This window comes from Acomys russatus, chromosome 18 (assembly GCF_903995435.1).
Source record: "Acomys russatus chromosome 18, mAcoRus1.1, whole genome shotgun sequence".
NCBI lineage: Eukaryota > Metazoa > Chordata > Mammalia > Rodentia > Muridae > Acomys > Acomys russatus.
Window position 1 is genome coordinate 37,330,895 of NC_067154.1, and position 23,837 is coordinate 37,354,731.

Sequence of the window (23,837 nt, forward strand, 5' to 3'; positions counted from 1 at the left end):
GAGAGAGAGAGAGAGTGTGTGAAGCGGAGGGACAAAACTAAAACTGGGAATTGCTAACAAACAAGCAACCAGAATGGACTTAAATGCTCAGTTCTTAAAGGTGCATTCAAGCATATAAACTTGTTTAAATTTAACTCTTTTTTTTTTTTTTTTTTTTTAGGATGCAAGCAATACCGCTTTATTGAGTGGTTGGAAACGCAATTGGTTGGCACAAGCAATATAAAATATCTAGGAGTTACTCTAAGCAAGTGAAGGACCTGTATGAAAAAAATTTCAAAACTCTGAAGAAAGAGATTGAAGATGACCTGAGAAGATGGCGTGATCTTCCTTGCTCATGGATCGGGAGAATTAACATAGTAAAAATGGCCATCCTACCAAAAGCAATCTACAGATTCAATGCAATCCCTATCAAAATACCTACACAATTTTTTAAAGACATTGAAAGTTCAATTCTGAACTTCATATGGAAAAACAAAAAACCCAGAATAGCTAAAACAATCTTGTACAATAAAAGGTGCTCCGGAGGAATCTCCATACCTGATCTCAAACTGTACTATAAAGCAATAGTACTTAAAACAGCATGGTACTGGCACAGCAACAGGCTGGTTGATCAGTGGAATCGAATCGAAGACCCAGATATGAATCCACACACATATGGTCACTTGATTTTTGACAAAGAAGCCAAATCCATTCAATGGAAAAAGGATAGCATCTTCAACAAATGGTGCTGGTCTAACTGGAGGTCTATGTGTAAAAAAATGAAACTGGACCCATATTTGTCACCTTGCACAAAACTCAAATCCAAGTGGATTAAAGACCTCAACATAAAACCAGAGACACTAAGCCACTTAGAAGAAAAAGTGGGAAAGAGCCTGGAACATATTGGCACAGGAGACAACTTCCTGAACAGAACACCAACGGCCCAGGCCTTAATGTCAACCATTAATAAATGGGACCTCATGAGGCTGAGAAGCTTCTGTAAGGCAGGAGACACTGTCAAGAGAACAAAGCGACAGCCTACAGACTGGGAAAAAATCTTCACCAACCCTACATCTGACAAAGGTCTAATATCCAAAATATATAAAGAACTCAAGAAATTAAACACCACCAAACCAAATAACCCAATTGAGAAATGGGGCTTGGAAATAAACAGAGAATTCTCAACAGAGGAGTACCAAATGGCTGAGAAACACTTAAAGAAATGCTCAACCTCCTTAGTCATCAGGGAAATGCAAATCAAAACAACTCTGAGATTCCATCTTACACCCATCAGAATGGCTAAGATCAAAAACTCAAGCGACACCACATGCTGGCGAGGATGTGGGGAGAGAGGAACACTCCTTCATTGCTGGTGGGAATGCAAACTAGTACAGCCACTTTGGAGATCTATCTGGTGCTATCTCAGAAAAATGGGAATAGGGCTTCCTCAAGACCCAGCTATTCCACTCCTTGGAATATACCCAGAAGATGCTCCAGCACACAACAAGAAACTTTGCTCAACCATGTTCATAGCAGCCTTATTCATAATAGCCAGAACATGGAAACAGCCTAAGTGTCCCTCAGTAGAAGAGTGGATAAAGAAACTGTGGTACATATACACTATGGAATACTATTCAGCTATTAAAAACAAGGAATTCCCGAAATTTGTGGATAAATGGATTGAGCTAGAAATGATCATAATGAGTGAGTTAACCCAGAAGCAGAAAGAATCAAGAAAGTATATACTCACTTATATCTGCATACTAGCCCAAGGGGCATGTCCCACAAAAGCCTTCACTTACCAGGAAACTGGGACAGAGGGGAAGGCATCCTATTGGGACTCTAAATGAGAGACGCATGGGAGAACAGCAAAATAAAAGGATACAGAGGGTCCTAGAAATCTATAAGTAGAACAATATGATAGGCAGATTTGGGCCCAGGGGTCCCGCTCAAACTAAGGCACCAGCCAAGGACAATACAGGAGGTAAACTTTAAACCCCTTCCCAGATCTAGCCAATGGTCAGAATATTCTCCACAGTTGAGTGGAGAGTGTGATACGACTTTCTCACGTACTCTGGTGCCTCACATTTGACCATGTCCCCTGGAGGGGGAGACCTGGTGGCACTCAGAGGAAGGACAGCAAGTAGCCAAGAAGAGACTTGATACCCTATGAGAATATATAGGGGGACGTAATCCCCCTCAGGAACAGTCATAGGGGAGGGGAATAATGGGAAAATGGGGGGGGGGAGGAATGGGAGGATACAAGGGATGGGATAAACATTGAGATGTAACAAGAATAAATTAATAAAAAAAATGAAAAAAAAAACAAAAAAAAATAAATAAAATAAATTTAACTCTTTTACTTCCTATTTAAGAAATAATTGCTGAAGGCTACATTTTCTTTCAAACCCCAAAGAACACTCTTGGACAGCAAAGAAGCTCTCCCATGTCTTTCACATGACATTAAAAAATTGCTTATTTAGTTGTTAGTATATTATACTTGGTTCAAATTAATGTAACATTACCATCACATATTTCCTAAAACATATAGAAAAGTGATTACTTTATCAAAAATTGTACTTCCTATTTATTTTATATCTCTCTTGTTCATTCTTCTTCTCTTTCTTTCTTTCTCTCTTTTAAAGGACCAGGAAATGAAAACAAAAGTCTGTGTAGGTCACCTTGTGAGCTTCTATGTTGCCACCACATGACCACCACAGAATAAAACAAGCCTTATAAAGACAAACAAATAGACAACACCCAATAAAACTTTATGGAGTCTGAAATGTAAATTTGAAGAATGAAAATCAAATTCAATCATGAAATTTTATTATTTTTAAACCATTACAGTGTAAAAAACATAGTCTATAAACCCTGTAAAAATGGTTGGCTACACTTGGCCTTCAGGCCATAGAGTTTAGCATCTACCTTTAAAATACCCATAAAGTTAGGAAGAAACGGAAGATAACAACAAAGCCTTGATGGTTAAATAAAACAAAGACATATTTATGTTTAGAAGGAGGAGCTTCAGATCGCATGTTCAGCTTCATATATGAGTGTAGCTTCTCCAACCAGCATACATATATAGCCACAGTGCTCATGAACCCTACCTCCCTGATGACTATCCTATTTAATGTTTCCCTATGACTAATATTACTATGCACTCTTTTGTACTTTGTGTGTGGTTGTAGCATTTTGTACAGTATAAGCCAAAATACAAGATAAGATTTTTATGTTACATTCATAGGCATTAATAATAGTGACTATAATTCAGAATCAGTGAATATTTTAGCAGAATTTGATGATTTAAAAATAACCTATTTATGATCTGAACTATAACAAATATCATTGTAGTTTCATTTTAAAATTAGTATGTAGTAATAATTTTAAAGGATCATATTTTTTCTTTCTATTTATTTATTTACTGTGTGTATATGTATGTGCATGCTAATATAAAAGAGAAATACAGAGGAAAATGTGAGAGTATAGGTCTTCTTTTTCCAACACGTATGAGCTGGGTATTGAGCTCAGGTTACTAGAATTGGAGATAAACACTTTTACCTGATGAACCTTCTAGCTGGCATGAGATTATGTTTTTTGTTTTTTTTTTAAGAAGTCAGCATGTAAGCATCTATAAAATGATTTTAACTAGATTGAAATAATTTGCTTAGCGATAGTTGAAGTAAAATGTTCTATTAATAAAAAAGATTTACATTCATAGTAAGTACCTATGTATATTCAGTTAGATAAATATCAATGTATAAAACCATGTATATATTTTAAATTTGAATTTATTTTAATACATATGTGTTTTTGTACACTTGGAGGACATGCATGTTCCATGACATGCTTGTGGGTATCAGAAGACCCCTTGCGGGAATCAATTCTCACCTTCCTCCATGTAGACTTTAGACACCGAACTCAGGTCATCACCTTGTTAGTAAGCACCTTAATCTGCTAAAGACTCTTGGTTGTCCTGTACCTATATTTTTAAATCCTTTCACAGTATAGCTTGTTTTTGAGGGGCTTATACCTATTGACACAAAATAAAATATATTTTCTCAAGTTTTGAAAGAGAAGGTGGCTGGGAGTTGTGTCAAGAACCTAGATCTCATATTTATATCTTCAGCTCTAGTCTCTGTTTTTACATAACAGATATAGCATAGAATTGTTTTAAAGGTGCAGTGATTTTCCTTGTGGAACTTTTTAGAACTTTAGCACTTGTTTTCTTTCCTAGCATGCTTACACCAAAAACGTTGAGTCTGACATCATTCTCACCATCTGTGTGTGTCTATTTGTGTGTGGTTTGTGTATGTGTATATGTGTGTACATACAGATACTGCTATTGTATAGTAAAATTGAATTCATTAAGTAACTGTATTTACTTGAATGTTTCTTTATGACTTTCTCTTTTTATATTAACTTACATATTAATGTGATTGCAAGCCTATATACAATCAATGTATATTTATATTTCTGAGCTATATTAAATATTGCATGCTCCTAAAAGCATTTTTAATATATTTTATTAATTTATTCATATTGCATCTCAATTGTTATCTCATCCCTTATATCCTCTCATTCCTCCCTCCCTCCCATTTTCCACTTACTCCCCTCCTAAAAGCATTTTTACAAGTCAAGAGCCAAGGTAATTTGAGTCCAAATATCGTACATGATTTTTTCAAAATATATGGCAGTAATTTGAAGTACATGTTCAGTCATAAAATTGAAAGAATGTGAAAAGTTAAATAAAATGTTTGAGAAGAGATAAACAAATAGCAAATAGGTTTTGTAATATTTATGAGTAATGACAACAGCATTTCTTATGACTTAATGGAGCATTGCTGTAGTTTCTAAAATATAGGCGCTTTTCCTATTATTTTACATAATAACCATCTTTGTAGGCAAATGTCTTGTATAATGCTGATATTATATGGATGTGATGCATGTATGTGGAAATAAACACCTGTGTGAGATCAGATGTCAAAGCAATGTCTTTGCAAATAATTAATAATAATAATAATAAATAATTATTTACTCATACACATTCATATTCATACATACAATAATGTACACAAAAGAAAATCTCTCTCTGGACCTAGGACTTATTGTTTCCTCTGGATGAGCTACACAACAAGTATCCAGATTGTTCTATCTTTTGCCCTTCTGTGGCTCAGGTTAGAGGTGTGTGCTGCAAAAACCAATGTGTGTGTGTGTGTGTGTGTGTGTGTGTGTGTGTGTGTGTGTGTGTCTTCATGTCCTTTGCTTTCACAGCATGCAGTTTACCCACCAACATTTTGCTGCAGCCTAGGCATGTTAGTATTTGGATGTAAAGAAATGACCACTCTGGAGTGGCACAAGAAACATTAGTAGTTACGATACAGCTCCCTAGAGTAATGGTGTTGGATTTGGATTCCTAGCTGTGTGCACAACTCATTCACAAAACACCTACCTTTAGAGCATTTTACCAAAAGTAAATGTAAAAACCTCTACATAGCTGCCATAATCTAGTTAATAAGTAATGTCTCCAGCACTGAAATTCATGGATAAGTACAAAAATGGCAAGCAAATATGACATTAAAATCATATTACCCATTGAATGTAGGTGTGCTCCATGTTAAATTATGATATTTTATATGTTCACAATCTGTATAAATATTTTGAGTAAACTAAAAAAAAATGAAAATAACCTTTTATCAGTGTAACTATATTTGTAAGGCTAGTGAAAAATAGAAATTTCTGATGTAATTAAGAGTTAGCCCAAAAAAGAAAAGGATATTTTTTAAAAATAGATATTAATATAACAGGTGTGCACCTTCAGAAACACTTTGTTAAAATTTCAACAATAATTGTTAAAGTATATTTTTTTTTTGCTGAGGCTATGGGTACTGAGACCCTCCCTGGAAATGCGATAATGAAAAATTTTAATACATTATATTGCTTTTCTGTTGATAATTGTAGTGAAAGGTTTGTATATTAACTTGATGATTGAGTTTGTTAGATGAGACTAGAAACTAATTTTATTACTGGCGGTAATAAATAAATTTCAAATATATTTCTGTGTCATCCAAACATGTAAGTCTCTTTCAGAAGCATATACCATTCATTATCAGACTATACCCAAGAAAAGACAAAACTTCAAGTAGTACTAATACATATTCTAATCAAAACGTCATTGATCACTATTAACTAATGAAGATAGAACAAACCTTATGACTGATGTTTGAAGCCATATCATATGGAAATCATTACTGTAGGGTAAATTCAGGATAACATAATACTTTTCTTAAATTGGAGAATATAATGATATTGTATAGAATAATATATTTTTAATAACTACATGTTTTATTCTATACTTAGTTAAGTGAAAAACATACTGTATGTTTTTATTGTATTGAATATTTCATGTGAAATTTGTTTTGTCAGGTCAACATTAGCTAAATGAAATAAACTAACCAAAGGAAAATGAAAACTAAGTGGTGAGATTGGAAATGCCTCTCTCTCTCTCTCTCTCTCTCTCTCTCTCTCTCTCTCTCTCTCTCTCTCTCTCTCTCTCCCTGGTTTTTTGAGACAGGGTCACTCTGGGTATCTTTGACTGCCTTGGACTCGCTTTTTAGACAAAGTTGGCTTCAAACTCACAGCAATCTACCTCTCTCTGCCTCCCGAGTGCGAGGATGAAAGGGATGCACCACCATGCCTGGCTGGAAATGAAGATCTCATGGGTGAGAGAAGAAAGTTGGTAAATGTACCAGGTATAGAGAAAGAGTGGTAGGTAATAGGGAGGTGTGATGAAAGCAACAGTCTCCACTAAGCAAGCAAGTTGGTCTGATACTACATATTTGTTATATTTAATATAAAATTGCCCCAGGTGGCATGCTTCCCCTTCCTCTGAGTGCCACCAGGCCTGCCCACCAAGGGGGAGTGGCCATATATGAGGCACCAGAGTTCATGTCAGAGTCAGTCCCCGCTCTCCCCAGTATCCTCTTCCTCTGTCGCCTGTAAAATCTGCCTTGCCAGGCGGAAGTGACCAACAGGTGGAAGCCAGAGTCCATATCAGAAATGATCTCTATTTTATTATAGAACCCACAGGGAGACTGTCCTACATCTAAGTAGAGTGCCTAGATATACATCTTGGATGGTCCTTGGTTGGTGCGTCATTCTCTGGAGCATCCCCCCACGTCCTCTCGGATTTGTTGGCTCCATTGGTCTTTTGGAGCTCCTGTCCCCTGCAGGTCCTTTTATTCCCCCCAACTCTTCCATAAGACTCGGTGTGCTCCACCCCAGAGTTTGGGGGTGAGTCTCATCATCTGCTTGGATCTCTTGTTGGGTGGAGTCTTTCAGAAGACCTATATGTTAGGCTCCCTTCCTATTCCTTCTCTTGAAAGGCTTTCTGTGTCTATTTTATTTGCCCTTCTGAATGAGAATTAAGCATTCTCCCTAGGGTCCCCCTTTTTATTTAGTTTTTTTTTTAGGCCTGTATATTGTAATGTGTTTATCCTGTATTATTTGGCTAATATCTGCTTATAAGTGAGTATATACCATGCATGTCTTTCTGGGCCTTGGTTATCTCACTTGAGATGACATTTCCTATTTCTGTCCATTTGCCTGCAAATTTTAATATTTCCTTGTTTTTATAGCTAAGTACTATTTCATACAAATGTACCAAAGGTCTTTATCTGTTCTTCAACTAAGGGACATCTAGGTTGTTTCCAGATTCTGGCTATTATGAATAAGGCTGTTACGAACATAGTTGGGCAAATGTCCTTGAATTATGGAGCATCTTTCATGTATAAGCTCAAGAGTGATATGGCTGGGTCTTGAGATAGAACTATTCCTAATTTTCTGAGAAAGTGCTAGATTGATTTCTAAAGTTCTTGTACAATTTTGCACTCTAACCAGCAATGGAGGAGTGTTCCCTTTTCCCCACATCCTCACCAGAAAATTTAAAATAGAAAAAAAATCAAAAATAGAATCTGCTTGTGAGACATTATAAAGTTTATGATGAAATTTTTTCTAATTGAAAACTAACAACATTATAGTTTTAAATTAATCCGTTTCTAACTGGTATCCCACTGATAAACCATGTGTGATATCTTCTGTAATCCTAAAGTTTTGAGTTATAAAATAATTTAAAAGATTGTGAATTGATTGTCACCCTCTAACTTTATTTGGAGGTGGTGGCACTTTTAAGAGAAGGAGCACAGTGGAATGATATTGGAATTCAAAAAACATTCCCTTGGAAAGACTATTTGGACAACTGTCTCTCTTTCCTTATGTAGCTTTGACTCAATCACAGGTGACAGAGAACTCCTTCACCAGTGCCCTGGCCCCACAGTGTGCTGTGCTTCCAAGGCTGAAGGAAACAGAGATGGCCATGGACTGATATTCTCAGACAATGACGAAGCAAACATTTCTTCCATGTATGTTACATATCTCACATATTTTGTTAGAGTGATGGAAACAAGCACAAATCCCATGTTTTATTTCAATCTGTGTTCATATCTGGATTGAGCATATCTGTCTCCTCATTTACCGTGAAACATTTATGGTGAGGACATTCCTGTCTCATTTTAGATATTCTTAGAACAATAACCAATTCTGCTGAAACACATCATTTTCACATCATAGGGCGTGAAAATTGGATATTTCATCAAAAATAAAAAATATTCAGTCAACCAAGAAGATAACAAAAAGAGACTTCTAAGAATTAAATGAACATGGAAGCAAGCCCTCACTGAGAACAGGTGGTACACCTACTGTGGATGAGCTCTGGGGACTCCCTTGTCTTGTGACCAACATAATGTAAGAGAACATACCAGATACAGTTGCCCACTCATCCTAGAAGACCACGGAGGCCTAGCATAGCTCTGAGCCAACTTCTCCACCTCAGAGGAAAGAACCTATAACCTAAGCCCCCAAATGGTACAAGGAGTAACATCAAAATATTACTGCTCTAAACACAGAGAACTGAATGTGAATGTGGTGTCATGGTCTTAGTAAAATAGTATGGCATAAATGGGAAGGACTGGAGTGTCCTTCAAGTTATTCTCCAAGAGGTTAAGGACAAAGCCTCTCACAAATACAGAGGAATTCACACAGTGACCTGAAAGAATCAAGAATTAAAGATCGATCTCAAAAAATGTATCATATGACTGAAAAAAAAAAAAAAACAGAGTTCCAGGTAGAAAATTCTGCCACTCTAATACACAGAAACCTCTGCTTCTAATTATCATGGGCACTTTTGGTTCAGCTTTATACGAGAGTGACCATGAAGTTTTGGGTTTAATACTATTTTTTTAAATCCAAATGTGCACACAAGTAGAAATGATACTATATTGAAGAGACCAAAATTTGAACAATACGCAGAAAAATAAGGCCAGGACTGTGTATTGTGTTCCCTTGGAGAAAAGGTTTATTCACAGACGCCAGGCAGTGAGGCTTCCCAGAACTTCGACAGAGGCCTCTCTGCAGGTTTCTGACTTGGGTCACCCAAGGACTCTGCACAGCCTACCCGTTAGTCAGGACTTAAAGATTCATATCCCTCAGGAAAGCCTAGGAGGATTGTGGACTGTAGGCATTTTCTGATTTCCTAGTTATATAAGATGAGACAGGAATCAAGGCAGAAAGTGAATGCAAAGATGTTACATTTACCTTTAGCAATATATAAAGTATGGTTCAGTCTTAGAAGAATTAAGAGAGCATGCTGTCCCACTAAGGAAGAGAGGCCAGGTATAAATATTGAATATAAAATAGAAGGACCTATCTCACAGGTAATAAATGTTACTCTCAAAATACCTTCTTCTTGTTTGGAAGGTGGTATTTATTCTCCTTAACTGTCTGCCTAAAGAAAATGAACTCAAGATACTTAATGTTATCCCACGCTTCAGTGTATTTTCTTATATAATATTCATCATTCTTTCAGAATTTGCCAGTTTTTTATGAAATCTACTAGGTTCTTGCAGCAAATCTCTGAGGCATAAAATTGTTCCTTTTATAATAAAAAAAATGGCAATACTGTCTTATATGCTGTTTTTATTGTTCTTGATAATTTTGTAGTATAGTCATGAAACAAAATACCTAATAATTAGAAAAGGAGACATTTGTATGCTGTTGCCTCTCATTATGTACATGATTAAATACATTAAAATCTTAAGAACAGTTTGTACAATGTGGTGGACACCTTTAATCTCAACATGTGGGAAGACTTATGTGGAATTTTTGTGATTTTGAGACCAGTCTTGTCTTTGTAATATGAATCTGTCTCAAAAAACAAATGGGGAAAAAAACCAATCCCCCCCCCATAACAAAAACAAAGCAAATAATGTTGAGTTATATCATTCTAAGAGAAAATATATATAAAAAAAGAGTTGTGGGAGCTTGACAGATAAGTCAGTGCCTCAGAACACTTGCTGTTCTTACAGAGCACCTCTGTTTGATTTGCTCCAATCACGTGAAGCTCACGAGTCTGCAACTTCACTTCTAGGAGATCCAACATTCTTAAGGCTAACTCAGGCAGTGCAAGTACACTGTGCACAGATACAGTCAGGCAAAGCATGCACACACATAAAATAAAAATTAAACAAAATATCTCAAGGACTTGAAGTTTTCATTATGCAGCTTTTTATAACATATTAAATATTTTATAACAAAACTGTCATATATTAATGATATACATCTTCATCTAGTTTCCACACGTAAATGAATCCATATCATATAGACACTATGTATTCCCACACTTTAAGTTTCCAACTAGAATCTTCAAAGAGAAACAAATGCAAATTTATGTAAGAAAATGCCAGTGATCAAATTATTTAAAGAAACATGAGTATCATTGTAGTAAAGGTCTCAGAGCCAAGATCGAATATACTTCAGCTTTGCGTATGGGCAAGTGGTTTAAATTGCCATTCAAGATTTTAATAAAAATAAATTTTACTACAGAAAATTAGAAGTACTGAATTAAGCCGGGCATGGTGGCACAAGCCTTTAAAACCAGCACTCAGGAGAAGGAGGCAGGTGGATCTCTGTGAGTTCGAGGCCAGCCTGTTCTAACCAAGAGAGTCCAGAGCAGCCAAGGCTACACAAAGAAACACCCTGTCTTGAATAACCAAAAACAAATAAACAAACAAAATTGTACTAAATTTAACTGACATAAATAACTTAAAGCATACATCTAGTTAGATATATATTTATTTAATGTCAGGCTCATAATGATGAAGAAAATATAAATGCATCCCTATAAGTAGACCATTATAGCTGTGTGTATGTCTACATGTATATGTGTAGAGTTTGAAACTATAAAAATGAGATTTTTTATATCATGAGATTTTATTGGTATTTTTTCTTTTTTAATTTATACTATTGAATATTTTCTGTTTTTTTTAAGTTTTCATAATTAGAATGAAATTAATGTTATCTTTACCAAATAATGATTAAGTTAGTGCAACTATCCCTATATTTCCTATAATTATAGAAATAATCTAAAAACCAGTAACCTAATGAAAATACACCTAATGAATTGTAGGAAATACTTTTCATCAAATTTGTTTAAAAATCTTACATAATCACACAAAATACTGGTGAATTATGCTAGCTTTACTGTAAGCAACCACTGCTTCATATTTAAGACATCTCAAAAAATATTCACCAACTACCATATGTTTTTAATTATATTTTACTTATATTTAAATAATTATATTGAAATATTTAAACCACATTAAACTCCTGTAATTTTTACTGATACAGTTTTCAAGATATTCAGTGACAACAATATAATTATCCATAATTTCTCTTTGCCATCTCTTCACTACAAAAATATTAGTAAGTCAACTCAAAAGAATGAAAATTTATTTTATTTCATCATTTCAGACCATGTTGACTTACCTCTGCTACATAAGTGATAAGGACAACATAAACTTTGTTATCTGTCAGAAGGTGGAAGACAGAGCACAGAAGGTCAAAGCTTCCATGCATTTGTCAGAGTAACTTTGTCCTCTCATTTTTCTATATTAATAAACATTTATCTATTAACAAAAGCAGCATCTAGGAGCCAATAATGCAACATAAGGTCTTCTGTGGAAACAATATATCCCAAAACATAAGACATAACAGGGATGTATATTTTAATAGTTCACTTGCTTAGCCTGTATAATTTCCTTCATTTTGTCTTATACATCACAAACAACAAAATACTCACACAGTACACTGCAAACTTCCATTTGTTATTTCATTCTTTTATTTGGGCTTTTCATTCTTGAACTGTATTATAATTTGCTTGAAAAGCATTCAGGCATTCTCATGTACACATGAATCTCACTTTCATAAACAACGTTTTACTTTTTATCCATCCTGAATGACAGCACTATCATTTCACAGAATCTTTATACTCTGAGCTGTTCATAGTTATTAGTGTTTCTGACTTTATTACAGAATTTAATAAGACGGGTCATCCTGGTTACTGCTGAGGAAACTGCATTACTAGTAAAGACATCTCACACCACCCACACCACCCACACCACCCACATCACCCACACTCACCCACACTCACACACGGCATCTTTCATACTAGTTTTTGCTTTTATGTACTGCATATTATTGGATGCTTTGACTTTTATCAGGGCTTGGGCATTTTAAGTGGCATCAAGCACTTAAACATATATGTCTCTTTCATTTTAATGATGATTTCTCTAAAAGAAAATCACCTCTTTACAAAAGACATCCAGAGTCCAAAACAGAACAAAGCCCGTTATTTCTTAGGCAGGTGTGGTTTTCAACAGGAGCAATTGTTAGTTTTTGTTTTGTTTTAAGTTATATCTAACACCTCGATTTCTTTAACAGGTCATAATCTTCTAATGTTAAAACTTTATGTCTGCACATCTGACTGTTTCTATCAACAGTACTATTTTTCTATCCCAATAAAATACTAAGTCAATATTGGCATCTTTATTCTTCAGCTGAATTTAATAACATAAATCTATGTATATATATATTTATTTTTATCTAATAGACTAGTTTAGGTAATTGGACAATATATTCACTGTATTATATATCCAGTCTAGTAACAATATTTTAAAACATTTTGTTTTCAATCCTTTATCTTAATAAAGTTGCTATATCTTTGAGACAGTAACTATAGTCATGATACTCATGGGACTAAATCAGTTACTTCATAGACTGGCAAACACTCAAAAATACGTATGTGATATGCATCTTTTTTATGTCAGGTTGTACCTGATTAGAAATTAAGGGGCTGGAGAGATAGCTCAGAGGTTAAGAGACTGGCTGCTCTTCCAAAGGTCCCGAGTTCAATTCCCAGCAACCACATGGTGGCTCACAACTATCTATAATGTGATCTGATGCTCTCTTCTGGCCTGCAGGTGTACGTGCAGGTAAAACTCTGTATACATAAAAAATAATAATAATAATAATATCTTTAGAAATTAGAGACTTGGAGAGGATAGTGTTTGAGTCCTCACAATATCTACATAACAGCTATCAGGATTATAACAGAAGGCTAATCATATTCCTTAGATAAGATCTGAAAAAAGTAAGAAAAAATTCATTAAAACAGCCATGTTTAGAAGGTACCGATTTATTGTGGATAGCATATGATCACAATGAAGTGGTATATAGAATCTTTAAATGAGCCATGAAAATTAAATTATGATGTTTGCTGTAGCTTAGGAAAATTGATCTTTCACTCTGTTACTCTGTTTTTTTTTTTTTACATTTATCACTTTTGCCTTGTTAAAGTGAACACATTTTTTAAAAAACATAATAACTTTACAGATAGCGTAAGCTTATAAGTTGTAAAGAGCACTTTAGGTAGCAGAAGCAGAATATAAGTCCTGGGAGTTTCCCTGGAAACACTGTACTCAATCTTTACATTTGTGAAGTAAGGCTTTCAAAATTATGTTATACAAAACAATTATTCTTTGATTATTTTAAACCTGTATCCACTATCTATTATTTAATATGTAACTCCTCTATAGCCCAAGCATGATACAAATCCTTAATTACTTTATCAAATAAACTTTGCTTTCAATGTATTGCTGAGATAATCAGAAACATGCTATGATGCTTCTCAATTAATAGAATAATGTACAAATATATATACATATTTATTTAATTGAATTGAAACTAATCTTTTCTCACATAATATTTCCTCATAACAGTTTCTTCTCCATCTACTCTTTCTATTTCTTCACCACAATCACTTCCCCTGAAGACACTGTACCAGCCAAGTACATGCTACCCTCAGTCTTTGTGAGGTCACATGATCTTCGATCATGCTTATTTTCAGGGCTTTCTTTTCATAGTATCCACCTTGCCCTCTGGCTTGTACCCTCTTTCTGTCTCCTCTGATGATGGCTGATGAAGGAACTGATCTGTGGGTATAGCAGACTGTAATGACATACTGTTGGAATCATTTTATTGCTGCTTTGATTTTTTTTTTTAAGAGCAGTTGTTTTGGGCTTTAACATAGGTCCCTCGGACATCTCCCTCAGGTTCTTGATCCCCCAAGCAGTGTCAGGTATGGATTTCATCTCCAAGAGTGGGCCTCAAGTTAAATAAAAGATTGGTTGGTTACTCCCGCAGGTTTTATGCCACCATTATCCAGGCATAGTGTGCAGACAGAACACCATGTTATAGCAAACGGTTTGAGGCTGGGTTGGGTTTATATATTTCTTTTGGTAGAGTGCAGATCTATACCAAATAGATAATTGTAATAATATCTGAGTTGTTATTACTAATTACTAAAATAAAGCAAATTAAGATTCCCAAGGAGGATTAATATCTAATAGTAAAATTCAAATTATCACAAACAGTTTCACTCAACAGACTACATGTGCTCATATTATTTTATGCTCTAGCAAGAGTATTGAAGTCACAGTATTCCCCAATCACAATATAGTGGTTTTAAGGAAAAAAAAAACAATTTAAAACACAAATAGACAAGTGTAACTTGTATAAAAATAAAATTTGGCAGAATATTTATGATTACATCTGGATAACAGAAATATGACAGTGAGAACATTGTAATGTCATTAAGTATTGAGTAGAAATCAGTTCAATAGTAACATATACTAAACAACTAAAAATAATCAAATCAGAACCTATGTCCTTATTTTGGTTGCACAGTGATGTCTTAAAATATTGATTTATTATTTAACAATCACAACATTTGTTTTAGAAAAAAATACTACATTCTGATAATTTACAACTACAATTTATCACACATAGATAATTTTTATTGTGAAATATAGCATGTTTTAAAGAGCAGATGGCAGTCATTCAGCAGATTATGGATAATGTCTTGGATTTGGCTGTCACATTGTGTGTGTGTGTGTGTGTGTGTGTGTGTGTGTGTGTGTGTGTGTGTGTGTGTATGTGTGTGGTTTTGTCCAACCATGAATGAACATATGTGTATGCATATGTGGTTTTGTAAAAACTTTAAAAAAAAAGAGAAATTATTCATTCCAATTTTGAAAACAAACTAAGAACTACTGAGAGTCATAGTTAAAATTAAAATGTTACTGTTTCGATTGTCAATATAGTAATTATTTCTTATCTATCTATTTTTCTGTCTTCTATTTGAGCCTGTCAACTCCTTAATGTTAGAGCTACTTCATATTGCAATCCCAGAATGCCTATCGACTCATATGTATTGCTTTGTCATAGAACTAAAATATCATTCAAATATATTGAATATAATTCCTGTTTCCTTATCAGGAATTGTATTTTTATTTCAAATATAATAAACAAAATTAATATAAAATTGAAAGAGATAGAAGCAAGAACAACATATTATAAATAAGAGTTTTATTGTTTCCCTTAATATGTAACTAATGTTTTAACATAACTATGTGTAAGCATTATTAGTGTATGCAAATTCCGTTATCCAAGTTGAGTCATGGTAAAGCAAACAGTATGGGTTAATGCAGATCTTGAATTACATACCTTTATTATTATCCATTCCCCCCACTGCATAAAGAGTTCCAACTGTAGATTTCCTGGGCTTAGTTCTCGGGCTTTGCATTAAAGTTCTTCTTTCTGGCAATAGATGATATTTCATTGCTTCCAGAATCAGTTTTTGGCATTCCAAATCATTCTTAAATAGTGCATGGTTTTCAAGGTCAGCCAGTATCTGTGAATAAAACACAGTCACTGTTAACATTGATTGTTAAATTGAGTATATGTTCTATGTGTTGACATTAGAAACTTAATTCCTTTGCCATCCCTCTTATATTTAAAACACAGGATAGCAATGCCTTAAAAGGTATTAAAAATTATAAACAGACAAACAAATATATTTGCTTACTTTTCTAATTTTGTTTGCAAATCTTTACACTGGAAATGAAACATTTAAATGTGGGTTTTCTGAAGTTAATAAATGGAATCATTCCTAAAGTTCAACAATTATCCAATTTTGATATATGTAAAAAAGTCACTTATATTAAAATGGTTAAATATAATATTGTTGACATTAAGTGACTTCTAGCCAGTTAGGATGGATTAATTTCAGTTTAAAAATAATTCTGTGTTCTTATTTTTATGAAAATACAAAGATAATATTAAGAAAACATTTTAATAAATTTAAGTTCAATTTGTTCAGTTTTAAAATTTAAAAACTGTATATTAGTGGTATTAGTAATTAACTGGGTAAAAATAATAGTTTAGTATAATTAAAATATACTTTAAATTAATTCAAACAAATGATACTTTCTAGAGTCAGTGTCTTGCATAGATAAGCAGTCTTCTGTTTGCATGAACGTAATTTCCACCTCTTTAGCTGACAATAATTTGTCAATCATAATTCACAAGTAACTTAAAAATGGTTATAATGTTGATCACTGATGTGTTTCTAATTTCATTATTTTAGTTACTTATAAAATGCTTACGATAAATTATATATATGGCATAATTTAAATATTAGCTAATTATCACAGCTGGTCAAAAACTAAAAGTAATATATACAGATGTATGTTTGGACAAAATTTTTGATGGTCAACATTTTGTTTGAATTTTGTTTCAGTAGGTTTGACAATACTCATAATGATACTTTGTGCCACCTAACATATGCAGTTACTACTTTAGAATACTAAACCACTTAACATTTTATAACTAAACAAAATTAAGATATATGGATTTACGTTTCTTATAATACCACAGTTTTATTAAAGTAGATTTAGTCTAATTAGTATTAAAAGTAAGAAAACATTTACAATTATTTGTATTATATAGAGACTTCTTAAAATTGCCATCAGTAAATGAATTCAAAATTTGTCAGCACACATCTAGATATTTGAAAATATTAATTTTTGAACTGTTCCTTAAAATGAATTATTATTATTATCATCATCATCATCATTACTCATGTCTCCAGTACTACCCTTAGAGGCTGTAGGACTTTTAACATGAAGCAATGTTAAATACTGTTAATGTTTTTTTCGCATCTGAATTGCTTATGTGATTTATGTCCTCCAGTCTGTTCACGTAGTAAGTTATATTTGTGTGTTTCCCTTTGTTGAACTATTCTTGCATCTCTACAGTGAAGCTGGTGAGTGCTCTTGATGTATTTTTAAATTAAGTTTGTAAGCATCATGTTGAGAATATTTTAGTCCACATTTTTATCATCAACATTAGTCTGCACTTTTCTTTTTCTCACAGGTCTTTTTCTGGTTTTGGGATAAGGATTCCCAAGAAAGAAAAATATTCTTTCATTTCTATTTTACTGAATAAATTAAGGAAAAATGTTACTTTATCTTTAAAGAACTGGTAGAATTCTGTGCTTCACTCATCTGTCTTTGGAACTTTTATTTGGGAGACATTTTAATTTCAGCTTCCACTTTCCTGAATGTTATGTATGCATTTGCACTGAGAAATTTACAACCAAATGGTTGAAACTAGAAACAGTCATCTTGACAGAGGGAATCCCTACAAGAAAGACAAACCTCGTGTTTTCTTGTTCTGATTTATTTCTTCAGTTTAATGTACCTCTAAACATTCACCTGAGAAATGTCTATTTGCAGTAAATGATGATTAACCCAGAGATGAGTAAGCAGTTCGGGTGTAGACTGTAAGAGAGTAAAATGCCTTCGATGGGACATCTCTGTCACACCCACTGACTCAAGGTAATGTGAAATGATTGTAAGAGACAAGAGACAGTGGATGAATATAAGGAAATAGTGTCTTCTGGGCAGAGCAAGACAACTGTACATATGACCTTATAGCGGTTATGACAACATATACAACACCCACACAAGCTCAAGCCACATCAGATCTCAGTATGGAGTGGAGAGTTGGACATAAAGTTTATTTCAAAAATAAACTCAATTTTTTGAAATACAAAAAAATGTACTTCAATCTTATTTTTGCTATCAGGTTTCTTCATAAAAATTCCACTTCTGGAGTTATAATCTATAAACAAAATTCATTAATATAAAAACTGACATTCCTTTGAGAATAAATGAACTTCATATAGTCTCTCGAGTTTTCTGTTTGAAATAAAGGAATAAAATCAATGATAAAATACTGTCATATCCCCAAAACAGCAGAAAATAAATTGTTTCACTATGCTAGAATAGGTGTCATGCAACGATGTATTTGTAGGCATTCCTATTGTTCTATCTATAAGATACCTCATAAGTAAATCATGGTATCATCTAATTTAAACATACCCTGCATCTATTAGTTACAGTAAGATGCCAGCAAAGGGATTCAGTTTTCAAAGAACTAAAAGCAGCACAATAACTATTTCATAGGTTTAGCGGGCCCTTTTTACAGGGCTAAGCAAATCTTCCTGTTGCTGAGGATGATTTTCTCTGTATGTTCACCTTTCAGCTCTGTCTTTGCTCCCACACAGACACAGAAGATAAAACCAGTCTGTAATGTTGAAGGCTTCTAGTATCATTTCCTTTACCAGTCCCACAGCATTTCATCAGGTATTGTTCCAGTCTCTTTGGAGTGTCAAAGTCTGGCCTCCCATAGAAGAAACCAGCCTACCTATTGATAATTTTCAGCCTGGATGACACTTATCACCCCTAAGCAAATAAAGTCTCACATTACATTCAGAGTTCTATTAGCCATCATTAAAGATTTGAATGATCTAATCATCATTTTTTCTAAGTGATTTGAGGATCTTAATATGTGAATATAAAAGAAAAAAAGCAGAAGGAAAAGAGGTTTTCATGTCTCTTGTTTGAAACTGACTTATAAAGCTTGTGAGAGACATCTGAAAGAATCTACACTAAATAATTTAAGAAACAAGGGGAGATTTTATATGAATAAGAAGCAGATTTTTAAATTTTATTTTAAATACAGAAAGCTCTGATTGCCTTAAGATGAAAAGTAATTGGAAAACTTGCAGTTCCAATAAGAATAATGACATAATCAAAACAAGTAAAGCTCATAAAATTAACCAAAATAAGGAGTTTTATTAGTCACAAGTGAAGTGAGATTTGTGCTGCTATAATTTATGATTAACATGTGCTTATTGAACATTGGTAAATTGTTTCACTGCGAGAAAGCTCAGAATTTCTAAAGCTGAAATTAATAACCCTGTCTTTTGTATAATCATCACTCCCTTTTTGAACATATGTATACTAATACATTTTAGAACACTCACTCATATAGGCAGCAATATTTTGTTTTAGGGCTATCATAGGTACAGAATATTTACAGCTCAATTTTATATCAACGTATTCAATTGTACAATGTGGTGGGACATTTGTTCACACTTTCAATCCAAGTGTGTTGTTTAATAGAAGAAAAAAAAAATAAACCTGTTTCCAATTGTGGTGTGGTTCAGCCCTACCACAAACCTTTAATCTAATCATTGAGTATTGTAAACAAGATTTAATAAAGTTATCCCTCAGTCAAAAGGCAGAGCAAGCAACCATTTAAGAAAAAGTGAGCATAAGAAAAAAGATAGTGAGTAAGAGGAAGTCAGGAGGATAGATAAGAAGATAGATGCACAGGAAGTTGAAAAGAGAAAGATTTATTTTGAAGTGCTTTTTGTTTTGTTTTGTGTTGTGTTGTTTTGTTTTCTTGAGACTTCATGGAGAAGGAGCCCATTTTCTTTTGGGGATATTAGCTGGGGAGGTCATCTGGTACTTTCTCTACCTTTCTTAGCTAGCAGGTTTTCACCCCAGCATTTGGTTCCAGAGTCTATATCATTAAAATCGAAAGATCGGGATTTTATCAAAAACAACATTCGCTACTCCCAAAGCATGTCACAGCCACATCAACAGAAAAATCTTGCCAGATGCAGAAAAACTGAGAAGCCATCAGATTTAGTAAGTCACCTGGGAAGTTCTCAAGGAGAGAGTTAAGGTTGGGAAATACAATAATCAAAGTGATTGGGACCCTGTGTATTACTGGGGTGTATTTCAAGGTGGCTTGAAAATAGAAGCAGAAAATGAAAGGCTAAATGACTTAACCAAAATTGGCTCAAGACTGATTAAGATTTTTATCATTTTGGTAATTCATAATTTATCCTTATAGGTCATAGAGGTTTTCTGTGCCCTCTCAAAGGAAAAAAAGCTTTACTGACACAGAAAAAGGAAAATAAAATGAAATGTGGATTGATAAAATACAACCCTTAGAACAGAGGAACTTAGACAAGAATCTACCATCTTATCACACAAAGACACAGAAGAAAGGTGGCTCAAGGTTCTTAGAAAACCAACCTTAGCTTATCCAGTTATTATCTATTAGCTATTAGGAAAAGATAGGAACATTTGGCAACAGCAGTATTGAAATGTTGTCCTCAGTTACAATGGTAAGCATGGTAGAAAGAGGAAGCTGGACCCATACAACAATGTCATAAGACTAGAGGTATTAATATTTCCCAGGATCAGTTGCTAGGTGAAGGTCATTATGTTGTTACAAAGGTAGCTTAAGTTTGATAATCACTCCTTGGTACTAATCACTTAGCAGTTTTAAATGCTTGGGTCATGGTTGAACAATTAAAAAAAAGCTCTGAGTCCTGTACTGAAATTATCCAAGGCCAAACATCAGCTGTAAATAAAATAGTAGTGGATTCAGAAGTCAGACAAGTTTTATTCTAATCTATGGCTTTTGAAAATGTTAATTCAAAATGTAAGAGTGATTAGGCCTTTAAAGGCCAGATTGGCCCCAATAGATAAATGGGTTAGAGAGACATCTGATGCCACTCTAATAGGAAAAGTAAATTCTGAAATTTAAAGAAAAATGGAAATGTCAGATGATTTAACTGTGGTAAATCCAGCCATTTAAAAGGTACTGTAGGCAAGCATTCCTAGAAACAATGCTTTTTTGTTTGTTTGTTTTGTTTTGTTTTGTTTTAAGAGACATTCAAAAACAAGGCCCCAGACTTTTGCAGTATGCAGAATATATGACAATGGCTAGCAATGGATTAATGAATGCAGATCAACAAGAGACAGAGAAAGTAATCTTTTGCCTTTGGGAAACCCTAAGGGGCCTCCTGAAAGCCATGATATCAAATTCAGTTCCACCATTCCTTGTCAGTGGCAGAGAAACTCATCTTCAGAGAAACTAAATGATTTAATGTCTTTTTATAATTTATTTATTAATTTATTCATATTACATCTCAATTGTTATCCCATCCCTTGTATCCTCCCATTCTCCCCTCCCTCCCATTTTCCCCTTATTCTCCTCCCCTATGACTGTTCCTGAGGGGGACTTCTTCCCCCTGTACATGCTCATAGGGTATCAAGTCTCTTCTTGATATCCTGCTATCCTTCCTCTGAGTGCCACCAAGTCTCCCCATCCAGGGGACATGGTCAAATAAGAGGCACCAGAGTACGTGTTAATATCTTTAAAAAAAAAAAAAAAAAAAAAAAAACACAGCTCTGGATGTTATCAAGGACAGAACAGCTTCATTAGATTTAAAAAAAAAAAATTCAGGAGAGACCAGGAAACAGCTATTTTGGCAAACTGTTATACGTGACCAGGGACCAAAGCTAAAAATACAAATAAATGGAATTGAAATTGAAGGTAAGATAGACACAGTTTAGCAGATATAATGCTCATTTCATCAAAATCTTGGCATCCAGGTCAGCTTCTTCAGGAGGTAAATATTCAGCTTCTAGGTATTAGACCGCTATCTCAGATAAAACAGAATACAAGATCGGTTGGCTATATAGGGCCAGAAGGACAAATAGAAAAGTTAAAATTATAAGTGGTTAATATAGCCATAAATTTATGGGGACATGTTTTGTTGCAGCAATGGAAAACAGAGATTAAAATCCTCCAAACTTGGAAATAAACCATAAAATTAAGAATTCTTCTTTAAAAATACTAAAAGGTGTTATCAGCTTGTATATAAGCAAGACTCACCAGCTGTTGTTCTTAGAAAGCTAGCAACACCTTACTTTTAAATGGCTAACTAGGCATGAAAAAAATAAAATTAATAGTAATAATAATAGTAGTAGTAGTAATAATAATAATAATAGTTTTAATGATAATTTACCAAAGGTGTACTTTCATTACTGGCATGAAATGAAAAATGGGTTTTTCTAAACCATTTTTTCTAATTCCATATTAGAATGTTAGAATGTAGATTGCCCATTGCCACATTATCTGGGATATCAGAGTTTAAGTTTTCTTTTTAAATAAAAAGGATATTTTTGTTGTTCTGTAATAAAAACACAGATAAGAGACTTAAAATATTTAAGGTAAATTCAAAGGGACACTACAATTCAAACTTGTTTACAAAATCTTTAAGAGTTTGCATGTTTTGTAGCTAACATAATATATTTGAACAAGGCCTTTAATCCCAGCAGAGACAGGGGGATCTCTATAAATTAGTTGTGTTCTAAATTTTAGAGTTAGAGTGAAAAAAGTCTAGAGTTAGAGTGAACAAGGTGGTGGTACACACCTTAATCTCACCTCCCAGAGACGAAACTCAGATACAGCTCCTAATTGAAATGTTTGCATGCTAGAGAAATTACATACCACATTTGCAGATTTATATTTTAAAAACAACTTCTACAGTGTTATAAGAAGAGTAGCTCATTTCCACTGGGGACAGGAACAAAGAGTACCTTTTGCTATTGCCTCTGAGCTCATTTCCATTCATGAAACCTTCACCACTGCTGAACCAAATGACAGCCTAATTATGGATAGCGTATTACCTGGTAAACTAGCAACTGGAGACTCTTCATGAAACAAAAAATGTGTCCTCCAACATTGGCCTGTCAGCTTCAATTGAATATGCTTTCCGTATATGAAGAATAAAAGGAAACAAACCTTGTCATTTTTATGAGGTGTAGACAACTTTATAGTCAGTCATTGCCAACTGCCCGATGGTCATAAGGGGGCCCCTTACTACAATGGATCTGATCCATTAGAAGGCAGAGTACTCTGCAGGCTTATCCATGGAAGAAAAGGCATTACAAAGGAACTGGTACTTATCTAAACTCCATCGTGACCAGGATGTGGTACAAAAGGGGTCTGTGTCTTCTCTCACTGAAGAAATAGCTCAGTTACCTATAATCCCCATCCCTAAACCACTTACCTTGCCACCAAGGAGGCACCTATAGAACTGTGAGGACCAATGGAATGGTCACATTTGGCTAACACATGGTTTACTGATTGCTCACTAACCAGGGATGGAATAAAAACTAATAGACAGTGGCAAGCACAGTGACTGACAATCTGAATAGTCAGGAAGGAACCACAAAATCGATGCAGCACTGTTCACTATAAGTCAAACCATAGGAATACAAAAGGAAAATCTCTGTCTTCTCCAGTTCATGGCTCTGCGCAATAGTACAGCTGTATAATAATCAAAATGGAAAAACACTAAGTGGCAGATAAATGACAAAAATACCTGGTCATGAGAAGAATGAATGGAA

The 23,837-nt window shown here is 34.1% G+C and overlaps 1 protein-coding gene across 1 annotated transcript in view; it reads right to left on the reverse strand.

Annotated features, from left to right (window-relative positions):
• Positions 1-23,837, reverse strand: part of Klhl1 (kelch like family member 1) — a 203,252-nt gene that overhangs the window by 91,673 nt on the left and 87,742 nt on the right. The window contains exon 5 of the mRNA XM_051160901.1: positions 15,937-16,123. Coding sequence (XP_051016858.1) covers positions 15,937-16,123 — 187 coding nt within the window. The remainder of the gene's footprint in view (positions 1-15,936; positions 16,124-23,837) is intronic.